Source organism: Calypte anna, chromosome Z (genome assembly GCF_003957555.1).
Source record: "Calypte anna isolate BGI_N300 chromosome Z, bCalAnn1_v1.p, whole genome shotgun sequence".
NCBI classification, from domain to species: domain Eukaryota; kingdom Metazoa; phylum Chordata; class Aves; order Apodiformes; family Trochilidae; genus Calypte; species Calypte anna.
The window spans coordinates 38621244-38637931 of NC_044274.1; the positions used below are offsets into that span (position 1 = coordinate 38621244).

General features: G+C 35.7%; 1 protein-coding gene across 1 annotated transcript in view; it reads left to right on the top strand.

Moving 5' to 3' along the window:
• TMC1 (transmembrane channel like 1) overlaps window positions 1-16407 on the top strand; it is a 52335-nt gene extending 35928 nt beyond the window's left edge. Inside the window, exons 12-20 of the mRNA XM_030467671.1 lie at window positions 6407-6586; window positions 6820-6972; window positions 8536-8664; window positions 8929-8996; window positions 11301-11540; window positions 13265-13390; window positions 14890-14968; window positions 15060-15195; window positions 16139-16407. Of these exons, the coding sequence (XP_030323531.1) occupies window positions 6407-6586; window positions 6820-6972; window positions 8536-8664; window positions 8929-8996; window positions 11301-11540; window positions 13265-13390; window positions 14890-14968; window positions 15060-15195; window positions 16139-16407 (1380 nt within the window). The remainder of the gene's footprint in view (window positions 1-6406; window positions 6587-6819; window positions 6973-8535; window positions 8665-8928; window positions 8997-11300; window positions 11541-13264; window positions 13391-14889; window positions 14969-15059; window positions 15196-16138) is intronic.
• The last annotated feature ends 281 nt before the right edge of the window (window positions 16408-16688 follow it).

Sequence of the window (16688 nt, forward strand, 5' to 3'; positions counted from 1 at the left end):
CTTTACCTTTACCCCTCTGTGCTCTTAGGATTGTTTTTCAGCCACTCCCTTGACGCAGAAGATCTCCTCAAGGTGCCTGCTCTCCTGTTGCTTTTTTCCTGAGACTGGGTCAAGCAAAGTGGCTGCTGCAGGGGCTCACCCAGAGTAATTTGGGGCTTCATGGATATAAATCCAGTATATCACTAAGTCAGAACTCATGCATTCCAGTTGCAACTGACCAGTCCATAGCCCCAGTAGCATTTTTTTGTTTGTTTGTTTAATTTGCTTTCTTCTAGAGCAGATACAGCCCTGCCTGATAGAAATGCCTAATGAAAGCGATAATGTTTGCTGAAACAGTGTGCTGGAAGCCCCTGAGATCAGTGTTACTGTATGAAATCCTGGGCAGGTTTCTCTCTCTTAGCAAATACACTGTTGTGTATGTTATAAAACTAGCTGTTTGTTACTTAAGGTTCACCTCAGCTGGAGTATGAAGTAGATGCCTGATTTAAAGTAAGGCAAAAAAATTGCTAGACACAGTGGAAAAAGGAAAATCAATCCCTACTTTTCAACACCAAAACCTGACAGAGAAAATAACATAAAAAAATCCAGGGCTTGAACCCAGGAAACTGGGGTTGTTGAGATTGGGTTAAGTTACTTAATAAAGTTAGATCATTTAGATCTGCTGGGAAAGAAAAAGCCATGCACTATGACTGCTTGGGTTAAAGCAACACGAGCTGGAAATGTGTCAACAGACTAGCAGATGAAAACAGTTCAGGAGGAATTAATCTGTGTCTCAGTTTAATGGTGCGGTAACAGATCTGAACTAACAAGAATTTTGCTACTGAAAGCTGCTATATTAGATTATTCTGCAATCTGGAAAGTTGTTAAACATATGCATGTTTACAGCAATTACTTTTTCTTTTATATGCTTTACAAAAAAATACTTCTAAGGAAACTTTGAACTAAGATCTGAAGTAGACGTGTCTCTAAAAGAGATCAGATAAAGCAATATTGCCATTAGTCAGCTAAAGATTTTTTCCTTTGGGCAGGTAATAAACATATTTGTGACATACAAACTATTGCCTTTAATTGGATATGAATATTTAATTAGGTACATTTGTCTTTGTAACAGCCATTCAAACATTTTTCTTATTATCTAGATCAAGCTCTCTTATGTTAGAATAATTTAAAAATGTACTGAGATTTGATCAGGAAAAAACCCAATAAACACTTAATGTACTACTCAGAGCCAATGCATTGCAGCTCTTACAATACTCTTACAAGCTCTTACAGTTCAAGCAATAGTATGTAAAAATTGGCATTCTTCATAAAAATGTTAAACTCCTTCTGTAAGAAATTTATTTTCATTACATTGGATGTATTAAAGGTTTTTAAAAAATTTACATATACTTATTGTGCCCTTGGTAAATACATTTCATATAATCTATTCATGAACTCATGAAGTGTCACTGGTGACTTTGTGAATGAAACCTTTTCCCCCTGGCTGTCTTCCTCTGTCATAATGTTGTAAGCTTTTAAACTTTCTCGTCATATGAGCAATACCTAGTTCTGTCAGATCATAGTTTGGAGAAAATTGCCTAGTGACTCACAGAGAGCAGAAAATTAATGGAAGCAAGCATATTGGGATTGGTGAGGGATTTCATCAGACTTTACTGATACTCCTCATTCATGGTTGTGGCCTGATGGTTAATCATAGATAAATAATTATTCTTAATTATGTGAAATTTTCCTCACGACTGTGGAAATTTTGGCAAAATGGAGAATAATGCCACTGATTTCCTGGGAAGCCTGAGTTGGATTAAAATTGCTAAACAAAATTGATTTTTCTCATTTGATAGAAGATAGTTTGTGATAGTTTGCACAGAAGGAAATATGACCATGGAACTCAAGTACTGAAGTACTCTATTTTCTCAAATAGATTTCTGTAGTCTTTAAAAATAAAGCTACTTAAAAGCAGAGAAAACTTAAGTGGAGACAGACTGATTTCTCTGAACTAGAATTTTACACATTATTTTTTTTCCAGCCAAAAAAAGTATAGCTTTAAAATTTTAGATCATGCACGCTGTAAAAATCCCATAGATCTTTAGCCAAAAATGTTTTGCTATTTACCTCAATGCTCCTAGTTGTAGATGTGCATTACATTTAGTCTGAATTAAATGAACTGTTGTTAATGCTCTATTTGATTGTAGAAATCATCAGGCAGCTTTATTAGTATGAAATATAATTTCTAATTTTTATTTATTTTAAAAAATCTGTTCTGTATTTACTACAAAAATAAATCTTTATTAGTGCTTCCTGCAGAAGGAGTTAGATACATCTCTGGCTAATGCAGTCATTATTGGTAGAAACTCTGACTTATTTTAGTGGAAGCTATGATTTATTTTAGCTAGACTAGTTGCTCTTAATTAAAATTTAACCAAGAAAAAATCTGTGTTCAATATTTAATGTTGCTTTGGCACAATTTATTATGCTAGGGGGCTGGTGTTTAGATGTGATTGCAGTATCAGTATTTTTCACCAGATTCCCAGCAGCTTGAAAAGCTTGGGTAAGCAGCAGTCTTTGTATACAGTTTTCAGAGTGTCATCCAGAGACTTGGTTGTTGTTCATTTCTTAGGGAAATTTCTATTTTAGATGAGCAGACTGGGCTTTTGAGATTCACTCAGGAGACGGTGAATATAAGACCACATCAGCTGTCAACCATAAGTCTTCCATGTCTGTATGCCGGCATGCTGCCTCTCTTCTAGCATATAATTCTACAATTTTTCAATCACACAGAGTGTTGAAACTGTCCTTAATTAAAAAGTGGAAGAAAATCTGACCCAGCACTGGAGCTTCAAGTGAATAAGAATTCCTGAATATAAATCAAATGCTTTCTGAAATCAAACCATATTAGAGTAGCTAAAATTCAACAGACAATTCAATGGCTGATTTCTTTGTTCAGCAAAATTACTTACAAGAAACTTAAATTATAATAATATGGTATCCATGAAAATATATGGAATATTTATGCTTTTATAATACAGAACCCATCATAGGGTCTTGATTTTTGAAAACTCAGTGTGCTACTTTTGTCTCAGTAAAACATCGTATTTTTGGTTTTGATAATTTCTCACTTTTCACTTTATGAGTTTCTATACTTCACTTTACTCTTCATCTTATCTCCAGAATGAGAAATTCTCTTGAGATGGGGATAAATATTCTCATGAAGAGTCCAGACATGGAAAAATGCAGCTAGAAAGTAAATGAGAAAAAATACAGTTACTTCAGATAAGTGATCTAATATAGAAAATATTGGATGTTGAAAAGTCAGGAAGTACTACATATAAAACCACTCAAAGAACATATCTTTTCTAGCAAAATATGTATTTTTTATGTGTTCCAGTAAAAGAATGAAGGCACATGAAATGAGTTGAACAGAAGTCAGCTTTGGCTATGAATGCTGAAATTTACATCTGTTCAAAGGAAGTTAAAGCAAAGAGAAACCCTCTAGAGATTACCTGACTGAACAAGTAACCAGACAATATATTTGGAGTCTAGGACTTATTATTCATATATGTTTGCTCTGGTTTTGCTCATCCCTGGGTATCTAATTTGGTGTGACCCAGGACATCTCCTGTTATACACACATCTGGCCCTTGAAATTGTTGCCACAGGAAAATGCTCGACACCAGAGACAGTGAGGATGCTGACATGAAATTCAGCAGCATCACAACGGTACTGAACAATTCTGCTGACAGAGAAAATATTCGGCCTTTCACCATAAGTTTGAATGCTTAGAATTCATGATTTGTTGTGGTGGCTGCAGGTGACCCCTGCAGCTTTGCCATCTAGGGCCATGTTGATCATAACTTCTTTGATTTAAAGTGACTGAGACAATATGTGCTATAAACTATGTAAGATACTTTAAAGAATTTAAGATGAAAAAGGTTACAAAGTTCATTGTGAAGAAAAATATAACCAATATTTTGGTCACCAACAACTTAACACCAGCTAAAAGTACCAAAAACCAGAAATATCCACAGCTGTCGTAAGAGGAAATTTTTTTCAAAGTATTAATGTATGCAACCCAACACAGCTGTTAATGCAATAATTTAAAGATGGCAGGAGATTAAAACATAAATTCTGCCTAATTTCAAATGCAAGTGCTTCAAGAGACAATAGCCACAAGTTTTCTGGTTGATTGTTTGTTTTTGAGAGTTGTAAGGTAAGAGTGACTTCTTAATATTTTAATAAAATAATCCCAGTTAGATATAACCTACAAAATAATCTACATATTTCCTATAAGTAGCACAGAAAGCACTACTACTTGCATACAACTACAAAATTCAATAATTAGCTCCAGAATGCACTAAAAACCAAGAACAGAAAAAAAAAACCCTGTGAAAATAAAGCAATTTATTTATTTTTATTAAGAACACCGTTATCATGGATGAAACATCTTAAGAGTGGGAATGTATATATTTGTAAGTGAATGAATTTTTTTTTTTTTAGCATAATACTTTTTGCTACCATATTATATCTGAGAAGAAAAAGTGGTCCTAAATCTCTTGTTAGCAGGAAGTTAGATATGTGTTTAAATTTTATAGTTGTTCAATCAGAATGTATTCCAGCATGACTGAGAAATGTTAGTTTCAGAGCAAGTGGAAGACTAGAGTTCGGTGAACAATTACGTTTTTTGTGAATAAATAAATTATTGTAATTAGTTATTTTATCTCAAATAAACATCTTTCCTTTTTCACACAAGATTTGGGAGTCAGATGGAGACAATGTTTTTCCATTTCTTGTTTTTTTATCTTTAGCCCCTTAAAAACATATTATTTGTAATGGCATTTTATTTTAAATTGAAATTTAATAACCTCACTATTAAACCTTTTCATTTTTATTTTTTTTTCAAATTTTGGCTGACACAATGAATTAGAACCAATAGGTTCAAGCAGATTTTAAATAATTTTCAGCAATCTTTTAGAAATGTTAGAATGCCTCTCTTGTCTGTAGAATTTATAAGCTATGTTGTTTTTCAAGACAGTTACCTGGTTTTCTCAGGTTATTTTCAGTAAGCATTTTCTATTTCCGTACTGCTAAGATAAATAAGTTAATCTTACTCATGTCTTCTAAGAAAATCAGGGAGAAAGAAGCAGGGCTGATTTAAATTTGCTTATGTAATGAGGCCATGAGCTCTTTATATTGACTAGAGAGGTCACCAATTGCATGAAATTCAACAAAAGTAAGTGCCAGATTCTCCACCTAAAATGGGGTTATCCTTGTTGTATGAACAAATCTGGGGAGAGGAGAGCAGCCCTGTGGAAAGAGATCCTGGGGATCTGGGTTGGTGGCAAGCTGAATATGAGTCAAAAGTGTGTCCTTGCAGCCAAAAGGGCCAACTCTGTCCTGGGGCACAACAGAGCCAGCACAGGGAGAGAGGTGATTGTCTCACTCTACCCTGCACTGGTTCTGCCCAAAATTGAGTACTGTGTACAGTTTTGGGTGCCTCAGTATAGGGTGGACATAAAACTATTAGAGGGTGTCCGGAGGAGGACAGTAAAGATGTTGAAAGGTCTCTGGGGCAAGACTTCCAAGGAGTTGAAAAGGTCACTGGATTTGTCCAGCTTGGAGAAGAGAAGGATGAGGGGTGGCTTCATGGTCATCTGCAAGTTCCTCATGGGAGGAAGGGAGATACAGATTTTTTCTCTCTGAGGAACACTGACAGAACATGAGGAAATGGAATGAAGCTGTGTTAAGGGAAGTTTGGAGAAAAGGTTCTTCACTGAGAGAGTGTCTGGTCACTGGACAGGCTCTGCAGGGCACTGGTCATGGCAGATTTCAAGGGGCATCTGGATAATGCTCTGTCACATGGCTTAGTTCTAGACAGTCCTGCATGGAGCAGCGAGTTGGACTCAATGATCCTTATGGGTCCCTTCCAACTCAACATATTCTATCATTTTGTGACATCTAGAAATAACTTTGGTTAAGATCCGAGAGAAATTTAATTTAGTTAAATATTTTTGTAGGAAAGCATCTATGTGTCTATTGGTAACATGGTACAAATGTAGCATAAACCAGTACTGGAAATAGGTTTTGCTAAGTTCTCCAGTGGTAAAATGTTTAAAATGTAGGTTCTACAATGAATTACTGACATATGATTATTTTTGAAGGTCTAAGTGAAATGCAAAATTAATAAAATATGTCATATCTTCAGTAGATTACAACTGATTTTTAATCCCTTTCTTTCTCTGCGAAAGTATCGTGTGACTCCCAGAGTGAATTTTGGTTTTCATTAAATCAAAACTAAATCAAAAGTAGGAATGGAATACACCTGCTACACAAATCAATAATGATAAAAGAACTTGCAACTAACATACTAACATTTCACTGTAAACTTTTTTTTTTTTTTTTCCCCACCTCTCAGGTGAATATGGTTATGTCACTTTTAGGAATGTTCTGTCCAACTTTATTTGATGTAATTAGTTCTCTGGAAAACTACCACCCTCGCATAGCTCTAAGATGGCAGCTGGGACGAATCTTTGCTCTTTTCCTTGGCAATCTCTACACTTTCATTATCGCCTTAATGGATGAAATCAATCTCAAGGCAAGCTATTTACTTTCCTTCATTATTTTTTACATGTGGCTGGACAAGGATGAGGTTTTCCAGCTAGTTACTGACATGTCAATGAAAGAATTCTTTTCTTATTGTGCTGTAAATCACATCCATGTCTGAGCTGCTAATGGAAAACTTTGAGCAGAAAAGGTTGAGAGTTAGTAACAAGCTCATTATTTTGTTGTTGTTGTTGTTGTTGGTTTTTGTCTCTATGTATTTCTTAGTTGGAAGAAGAAAAGATAGTCAAGTATAACATGACAATATGGGAAGCCAGTCTGTACAATGGTACTATTCCAGAAAATTCAACTGCTCCTCCAATACAGGTGGACCCTGCAGATGTTCCCAGAGGGCCATGCTGGGAAACAATGGTAGGACAGGTAATGTGACTGCTTTGAATTCATATTTGAAAACAGATTATACCCTGTTACACAATATTGTATCTAAATCTTCTTTATTTCTGCTAATAAATGATATCAAGTTGGAAAAATGTCAGGAAAAGCTGATGTGGGAGTTTTTCCTGAGCTAAAAAGCTGTGAAAAAAAAATTTGATTTTCTTTGCACTCTAGGGAGTTTTGTCTTAAAGTAGCCAAAAAAGCTGAAAGCATTCTCAGAGAATTGTAGAATGGTTTGGATTGGGAGGCACCTTAAAGATCATCAAGATCTAAACGTCCTGCATGGAGAGGTACACCTCTCACTAGAAAAGGTTGCACAGCCCCTACATCTTTTTCATTATTGTGTTCATTTACCTTCTTCTTCTTTGTCCTATCTTTCACTTGCAAAACCTGTTTAGCAATTTTTAAAATCTGGATTAGTCACAACTCTTAATAGATTTGATAATTCTATTAGAATCAGGCAAAACCATTTTCTGACTACAACAATCCTACAGAAAAGGAGGAAAAAAAAAGAAGTAGCTTAGGAAAAGATATATGTGCAAGGTATTGCTTATAGCAGTGTGCTTTTGAGAAGGCATCTCTATCTTTAACCAACTGTGGCAAAACATATTGTAAAAGAACAATTATATTTTAATGGTAAATCTGCTCGAACATTTTATTTGATTCAATTGAACATATTTTCTTATTTACTTATTTACTTAGTAATATAAAATATCATTTTGAAAGAATTTTCAGACATTTTCCTTTCCTCTATTCCATTATACCCCATTGTTGTTTTATGCATTGAAATGAATTAACTACTTAATCACAACTTCTGCTGTTGTTCTATTACTCTAGCAAGATTATCATCTGCAATACGTCTACTCCTGACTAAATAAATCATCAATGGAGAAAAGAGAGTCAGGAAAAACTGCCTCTCTGTTCTTTTCACTGGTGCTAAATAATAGGCTTAGAACATCAAGAGGTCATCTATGCACTAATTTTGTCCTTATTTCAAACCAGAGATAATAATATCTTTTTGAGCCATTTGGGGTAGGCTTGTTACAGTAGGGTTTAGTGGGAGTCACTAAAATAGAAGTAGAGGAATGAGGATTTCTGATACAATTTTCTTCTTTCCTCTCAATATGCACTGGGAGTTGGTGCTCCTTGAGAAATCAAGCTGTTCTTGCTGAAGTCAAAGGTGTCAAAAGCAGCTTAAATGAGAAATCAAGCTGTTCTTGCTGAAGTCAAAGGTGTCAAAAGCAGCTTAAGATACTAGTTCAGATATCTGTTACCAAAGTGAACTTCATGGGAAGCCTTTCCCAGTCTAATCACACTGGAGGTCTTCTCTGTTAATATGACTGAAAATTAAAAAAAAAGGATACCTCTAACAAACAAGGGACAGTTTTCTCCAGACAGTTTTCAGAAGCAGTAAATGCAGAGGAGATGCAGAGTCTTTTTCCATGTCAAAGCAGGGTGAGCACAATTAGGGATCTAGTCCACCATTTCATTATATTGTAAGTATTAATTTGTTAAATATATTCTAAACATAAAATTTTGCACCAACAGGAATTTGTGCGACTGACAGTCTCTGACACGATGACAACATACGTTACTATTCTAATTGGAGATTTCTTGAGAGCTGTCTTTGTTAGGTTTTTCAACTACTGCTGGTGCTGGGACTTGGAGTATGGATTTGTATGTATACGATTTCCTATTTTAAATGTCTTTGGCAGAGTAGCACTTCACCTTTTTTTGTAGTAAGACACATTTCCCTTTCAGTCCTACAGAGTTAACAGTTGGCTAGGTGTACCACCTTCAAAACCCCTATACAGAATTATGTTATATTTTTCTCATTATTTGTTTTGCCTTAGTATTTGTCTTATACTTTAGACTTCACTAACTTTAGGATATGCTGGGAAATATCTGGAAATGATAATATCTGGAAATATCTTCTTTCAGCCATCATATTCTGAGTTTGATATAAGTGGAAATGTGCTGGGACTGATCTTTAACCAAGGTATGATCTGGTAAGTGTGGCAAAGAATGTTGCATCATCAGGAATATAAAATATAGCTGTACCTGTAAAGATTATTATGAAATTCTCATCCTGACCCATCACTTTAATTGGATGGGAGTGCAATGCAAGAAATAACAATCTCTAGTACACTGCAATGAGTGGGACCACTTCAAAACTAGTTCTGGGCAAAGGTTATGGGAACAGATGTATCAGAATTTTGCAATGAGCTGGTAAGATAAACCATGAAATAGTTATGTGGATAAATCTCATCCTTTTGTTGACTGCTGCTTACTAGAACAAACATCTGGCCTGTACTGTTTTGCTTTGAAATTCATCTTTTTAAATCACCTTACCACTTGTGTGCCTTGTAAAAAAAAAAAGGCCTTAAAACAAATGAATGCACACTTACCTGTGCATAACATGTTACTGCTGCAGTATTAGTCCTTTGCTCTAGAGTAGAGCTCTATGTTTCATCCCATTTTTGGACTTAACATGAGCAGTAAAGAATGGCAGCATACTTGGTAAGAGATTCTTAGTATTCCTCAGGAACTGCCCTCTTCAAACACTGACGATATACCAAAGTTAATTCCTGTTAAGGGCTATTTTTCACCTTTAAAATTACTTTGCTGATCAGACTTTGCTTGGTGAAAGCCCCCACTTCTGTAAAGTCCAAAGATTATGTGTTGTGAGAATGTCAAGCCACGGGCTTGTTCAAAAGGTTGGCATGGCACTGCTTACAGTCTTGTAGGGACGGCATGCCTTAGGGCTGGAAGGAGCCCATCCTTGCTGCTGACATGTGAGGCACATATTCTCTACCTTAGAAAAACAGCTTAGGTTTGCAATTGGTGTGTTGCTATCTACCTTTGGACTGGTATTCTAATTTCTGATAGGGAATATTTCTCAGGCTGAAAACGATGAGGCTGTAGCATAAAGCCTGCTTGAAATTTTATACACAATTGATAGCACTAATACTTTATACTACTATAGTTAACACTCTGGAAGACAGTAGGGAAATCATTCTTTACCTGACAGACATTGAGAACTGGTTCAGTGTGTTGATTCTTTATTATTCTCCAACAAATTTTCTATACCTACATATAATTTTTACACTTTGTTGTAGGTGAGAATATATTTTTGTGTACGAGAGATCATGCAGTTAGGACAACTCTCTTTCTCTCTGTTTTCAAAAATCAAGTCAGATGCAAATAATTTTTAGGTGTCCTCCATATTAGTAATCTTTGGCAAAAATTCTTCTGCCTTATAACAAAAGTTGTACTGAAATACTATGATAAAAGCCATGAATCACCCAGAATCAGAAATGCTTGAAACTAAGGAGTATTTTGCAACTGGTTTCGATGAGGGTATGGAACAGGGCCACGAGGTTCTCTGTCCCTTCATCTGTAGACTAGCAAACCCTTATCTTTTAATTGAAAATATATGAAAATTGGACGGAGTGATACTAATATGAGTCCATCGTAATATTCCTGTACTTGGTGGGTCTTTGCAGACATGTTAATATAATTCGTATATACAAACTGAAGTATGGAAAAGGAAAGTAACTCAGACCTTTTCATATGGACAACTACTAAAGAAAAAAAAAAATTCCTGATCACTCTGTATCATTTGGTGAGGCTAATGAAAATAATTTCTCCTCAGTCAGCATGACACAAGAAATTACATGCAACAAAAATAAAACTGTCCCAACAGTTTCAGTCATAACCATGCAACCACACATAGTAAGGAAAAACAGTATTTAGCAGAGTCAACAAAGAATTTGTTCAAATGAAGCACTAACCATGGCAGCTGAAGTAATATAAATGTCAATATTAAGTAAAAATATCCTCCCTAAAATGGTGTTGGTGTATTAAGGAAAATAAGAAAGAATAAATCTGATTAATTTGGTAATACCTAGCTTTGGGGCTATCCTTTATTATGCAGCAACAGTAACAGGATACTTGAGCTGAAGAGCCAAAGTAAGAGTAGATAACATTTCATCAGGTGATTATTTAATTTGCTGACAAAAATGTCTTTGTAACTTTGAATTTACTGTGAATTCTCTACATATATAATTTCTTCTTTAAGAATTAAGAGACAAAACCAGTTAAAAAAAAAAAAAGTCTGTTTTATTAACTTGATTTCTGACTGCAAAATTTCAAAGTGCACAGTGTGTGTCTTTGCAAAGCAGATATCATAGGGAATGGGTGGCATATTTAGGAAAGCTGAAGTACTTCAGCAAAGAGGTTATGGGTGGCATACTTAGGAAAGCTGAAGTCCTTCAGCAAAGAGGTTATTATTTTCTTTCCTTCTTTTCTAGGATGGGATCTTTTTATGCTCCATGTCTGCCAGCAATCAATGTGTTCCGCCTCCACACTTCCATGTACCTTCAGTGCTGGGCAGTGATGTGTTGCAATGTCCCCCAGGAGAGGGTCTTCAAGGCTTCTAGATCCAATAACTTTTATATGGCCATGCTGCTTTTCATCCTCTTTCTATCCACACTGCCTGCTGTGTACACCATTGTCTCCATCCCACCATCTTTTGACTGTGGTCCTTTCAGGTTTTTACATTTTACACCCATCTTTTGTTAATGATGTCATGAACTGCTTCATCACACTGAATGTTCCAGTAAAGAAAAAAGGGATTCTATAATAAGTATCAACACCTGAGAGGCTGGATGTTTAAATGTGTCACATTTATCATTGTGGATAATTCCTGAAACTAGAATCCTAGAAAACTAATATAAAAGACACAAAACATGTCATTGCTGTTGTAATTAAGTCAGAAATAATTTTTAAAGAGTAGTGCAGTAACCTGTTACTCATCTCTGGTCTTCTGGCTTATTAGTAATGGCTTTCCAGAAATTGCTATATAGGCTTTGTAGGACATATGGTGTGCTAAATATAGTGCTGGTGCAGTCTTGGGCTGCTCTGACTCTCTCCAGCTGCCACAGTATTTCATGCATCTGTATTTCTGCTGTGAAGCTGAACCTGTTTCTGGCTTTAAAACCTTCATTAGTTCACTAGTGCCTTCTGAAAACTTAGGCCTGCCTTGCTGGTGCAAACATGTGCCATGTATTTAAGCTATCTTAGATTTCAGCACACTTGGTCCTATCTGTGCACACTACTTAGAAATTCCAGGGCCATTTTAGTATTTTTACATTCAGTGTAAACCAATCATGAATACACAAAGACAGTCAATATATGAAATTGAAAAAATTTAAAGGACTTTAGTTTTGAGCAAAGTATTAGCAAAGTAAAGTAGAAGCAGTAAAAGGGACATCCTGATTCCAGTGACAGGTTTGATTAGTACAGTTCTGTTGTGAGAAAATGGCATCTACAATGGATGGAAGTGAAGTGGAGAGAAAGAACTGGTGTGAAGAGGAATTCTGCCTGAAACCTTTTTACATTACTGAGAAAATTGTAAAGGTTGAGAACAAACAGTTAAGGAAAAGACCTATTTGTCATAAATGCATTACAAGAACTGAAAAGGGGTGACATAAGACCTCAATGTCTGGAATATAAGGTGACAACTTGGCGACAATTCAACCAACTAAAACTACTAGTTAGTCTCAATACACATGAAGACCCATTTCATGTAAGAAACTTCAAAATCTGTATTGTGAAGCACAGTCAAAAGCAAAATAAGCCAGAAGAGACTTTTGGAAAACCTACTAAGATACATATGTGAGAAAAGCTTAACTTTAATGATCTAGGGAGAAAATACTTTCTAGATTAACTGGCCATGGGACAATCATGCATGAAGATTATTAGATTGCTTTAAAAATAGTAAAAATATCCTAGCACACAGCTACTGTCTTCTATATCATTGGCACACAGCAAACAGAAAGGGCAATTAGACTCAACAGTGCTGAACAGAAACTAATTGCAAGCAGGGCATTTTTTTGTTATCAAAAAAGATGGGATTTGAATTTTTCACCAGCACTTCATAGAGCACAAATTACATTTCACTCTTTGATCAGCTATATGAATTCAAAATCTGCTACACTGATTCTATGGGGAACAGTCTTGGTGGTAACTGCAGACAAAATATCTTAGAATACAATAAAAGTATTGATATCTACTCCCCCCCCCCCTTAAAATACAAAATGCTATTTTAAATCATATTCCTTTTAAGGTAGCAAATTTTAAATACTGTTAACAAGTAGTTTATTGTCCCTTTCTTGGGTTTGTGGGGATGTAACCAGACTATATATCCATACTACTGAATTGACATTAATGTAACATTTGTACATGATATATTGTCAACTTTTCTGTTTAACAGTGGGAAGACTAGAATGTTTGAAGTCATATCAGAAACTCTGGAACATGATTTCCCTTCATGGTTTGGGAAGGTATTTGGTTATGCCTCTAACCCTGGACTCATCCTACCTTTTATATTGCTGATGGTGTAGGTATAGAATATTAACTTAAAGCATGCTTAATCTAAGGCCTATTTTATTTCACTCTGAACCTTTACTTTCTGAATACTGAATTAAACACAGTACAGATTGCCCTATGGTGAGGGACTAGAAGAATTCATGAGCTTTTTCTTTTATCATATCTAAAGTGTCTTTGCACAAAGGGTAATTAGTCTTTAATTCAATGGCATTTTTTTTTCTTTTTTTATTATTGCTTTTAAAAAATATAATTTTTGCCATGGTAATGGAAAAGTTATTAAAATGCAAAAGTGTATAAGGGATCTGAAGTGCTATAGCTTTGATCAGCTTGTTGAGCAGGCAGAATATCACATCGTAAATCCTTGGCAAGTTTAATAGAAACTTGATCATCACGAAGCAGAGTTAGTTCTCAATAACTTTCAGTGAGTCTGATCTTCACCTTTGCCTTTTTTTGACAAAGAATGTATGATGTGCTGTTGGGACAGGAATGTGAAACAGGGTGTGGGAGACTTTATGAAACAGAACTAGTGGAGACTTCATTAAGTCAATACCTAGTTACAAATAATGACTTTCCCAGAGACTGTATAGAATACTGCTTTATAAAGGCATTTTGAATTGTTGTGTACATGTGTTGGATTATGTAGCATACTGCTGAAGCAGAAGTTAATGCTATGAGATGAACTGAAGTGTAACTCTGCATTGTAGACCTTCAAATAAATATGGAACATATTTACATGAGCACATGAAATTCTGAGATGAAAACTTTTCAAGGTTAACACCATATCCTATTTTAACTTTTGGCTAGAAAAACAAAGTATTGAGGCTGTCCTCTGAAATATGTGTTCAGTTCCAAGGCAAAAATCAAAGATACTAAAAGTTACTAAACATAAACAAAGAGAAGAAAAAAATAGAAGGAAAGTATAAAGAAAAATCTAGAAAAGAGATAACAGCACATTCAGATTATTTACTACTTGCATCAATAAAGGGCTTCATATCAGAATTTCTCTAACTTTTTTTCAGGATGGTGAGAAATACCAATTTCACTAAGTTTTCACAAAAATAATGCAGTACACTGAAAAAAAGAAAATTACATTAGGCAGCTATGTTTTTGTTTAGTAAGAGAACTATTGTGTTAGTTCACATTTTTATGTGTGATTTATTCTTTTTTTAGGATACAACATACAACCTAATTAACTTGAATAAGTTATTCTTTAGAATATATTGTGAGGTGCAGATTTATTGAACATCTTCCTTGACTACTATAAGGTTGAATGTAGAGTATTTATAGAATAATTCCTTTTGGCTATTTTTCCCTTGATATAACATTACCTTCTTCCTTACATACTGCAGGGAAGTGCATCTTTCTTCATCAAAATACAACTACTGATGAGGCATGATAAATGAGGAAAAGATACAGATTATATATTTTCACAACTTCAGTGGTTGCTATACGAATGTTTAACAGTCTTTATATTTCTAACAAGAAATATATTTTTTTCTTTAAATTTAGCCTGAGTATTTATTATCTCAACGCTACATCCAAATCCTACAAGGAAGCTAACTTGGAACTTAAGAAGAAGCTACAAAGTGTAAGGAATAGAGAATTATCATTTTTTTGCTTTACAAAATACTAGAGAAACTCTTCGGGTCACTGAAAGATGCCCTTTCTCTCTTCATTAGCAAGCAGAAGAAAATAAAAGGAGGAATAAACAAAGGGCTCAGAAGTCAAATGAGCAAGACGAAAATCCATTTGAGACAGAATCATCACAGCCAAAGGAAAAAGAAGTCAAACAAGCTGGATCCTCTGCAAACCAAGGTAAGGGCTGTTTTGAACACCTCAGGATAAGGAATTAATATATGCCAGACCACACTCTTCTCCATTGCCCTGATTGCTTCCTTTGCCATTATCTCCTGATACTTACAACACTGAATCACAAGCATCAGCCTAACCTCCAGTCCATTTTTGTTTTCTTTCTTGGTCTCTTTTAAGAAATACTGTGATATTATTCCACAATGGACAAGGCTAAAGTGAATTTTTCACCCAAGTGAAAAAAAACGTCTAATAGACCTTTTATGAATTGAAAGACCTTAGTCCTGAAAAAAAACCCACTTGCAGACCAGTCTGCATGTCAGTGATCTTTCTTACCTATCACAAACCTGTTGGTTCCAAATCTTGCATTCTACTGTTCAATTGATCCTCGACTGCTCAGGAAAATTCTGTCGTCTGTGTTGGGTTCACTAGGAGTATGTATAGTCAGACAACAGAACAGTAACAACCCTTACCAGAAAGCCTATGTTGATCAGGCAAGTTTCAGTCTGTCCTGTTGCATTTTGCAGGCTGTTTACCTTTTGCTGGACACTGCTTTCCCTGTCATCCATGCATGCATTACAGACATTACAGGTCCACAGCTAGCAGAGAAACTGATATTACACATGATTGTCTTTGGGCAATGCATGTCTATAGCCTCAAACCCTTTCTGCTTGACTTTGAAATTTCTGCCTTCATCACGCTTTATAGTTGATATCTACTTGGGAAAATCCTTAACTTTTCTCCATTCAGGGTCTTGCAGGAAGGATGGAAGGGAAAATAGGGTGCAAAGATTCTGAAGGTGTACTATCCCTAATTTCAGGCTATTGGCAAAGGAAGCTCCACACTTCCCACTGCAATCTGGAGTAGGCAGGTAGCTGCAGGATTTACCTCTCAGGGAGATTCTGTTTTACATGTTTATTTTAAATTCTTTTTTCAAAACACATTTCAGACAACAAGAAAGTACAGAATGACAATGAAGTGAAGAAGACAGGCCAGCAACAAGAAGTCAGCTCCTCTCAGTCACTCCGGCATCCAGGTTCTGCCCCAAATGGACACTATCTCCCCCAAAACAGAGGAGGAAACCTCCCTCCCCCATCCATAGCTGTGACAAGGCCACCAGCTCCCAGGGGGTATGGAGTGCCAGGCTATGCACCTGGAAACCCACGATTCCCAGGGACACAGCCAGGAGTGCCCAGGGGCCCTCCAAACTACAGATAAGAAGCCTCAGGCACATTGTGATATGATGGAGGAAGAGTGGTACTAACCCCGTGTACACTCCTGAAAGTGCAGAACCCTGCTGTACTCATTGTAAATCTTCATGTGTATAGAAGTTATCTCTGTCCACGAGTTTTTGCAGGATGGGAGGCTTCAGAAGAAAACATTGTGTATGTCTTCTGTACTTCTAGGTTACTAAACTTAGGGATACTTACTGGAAGACATTTAATAGAAGAATGAAAAACATTTTGCAGTCAGTTGATTGTTTTCTCAGAAGCCTGATA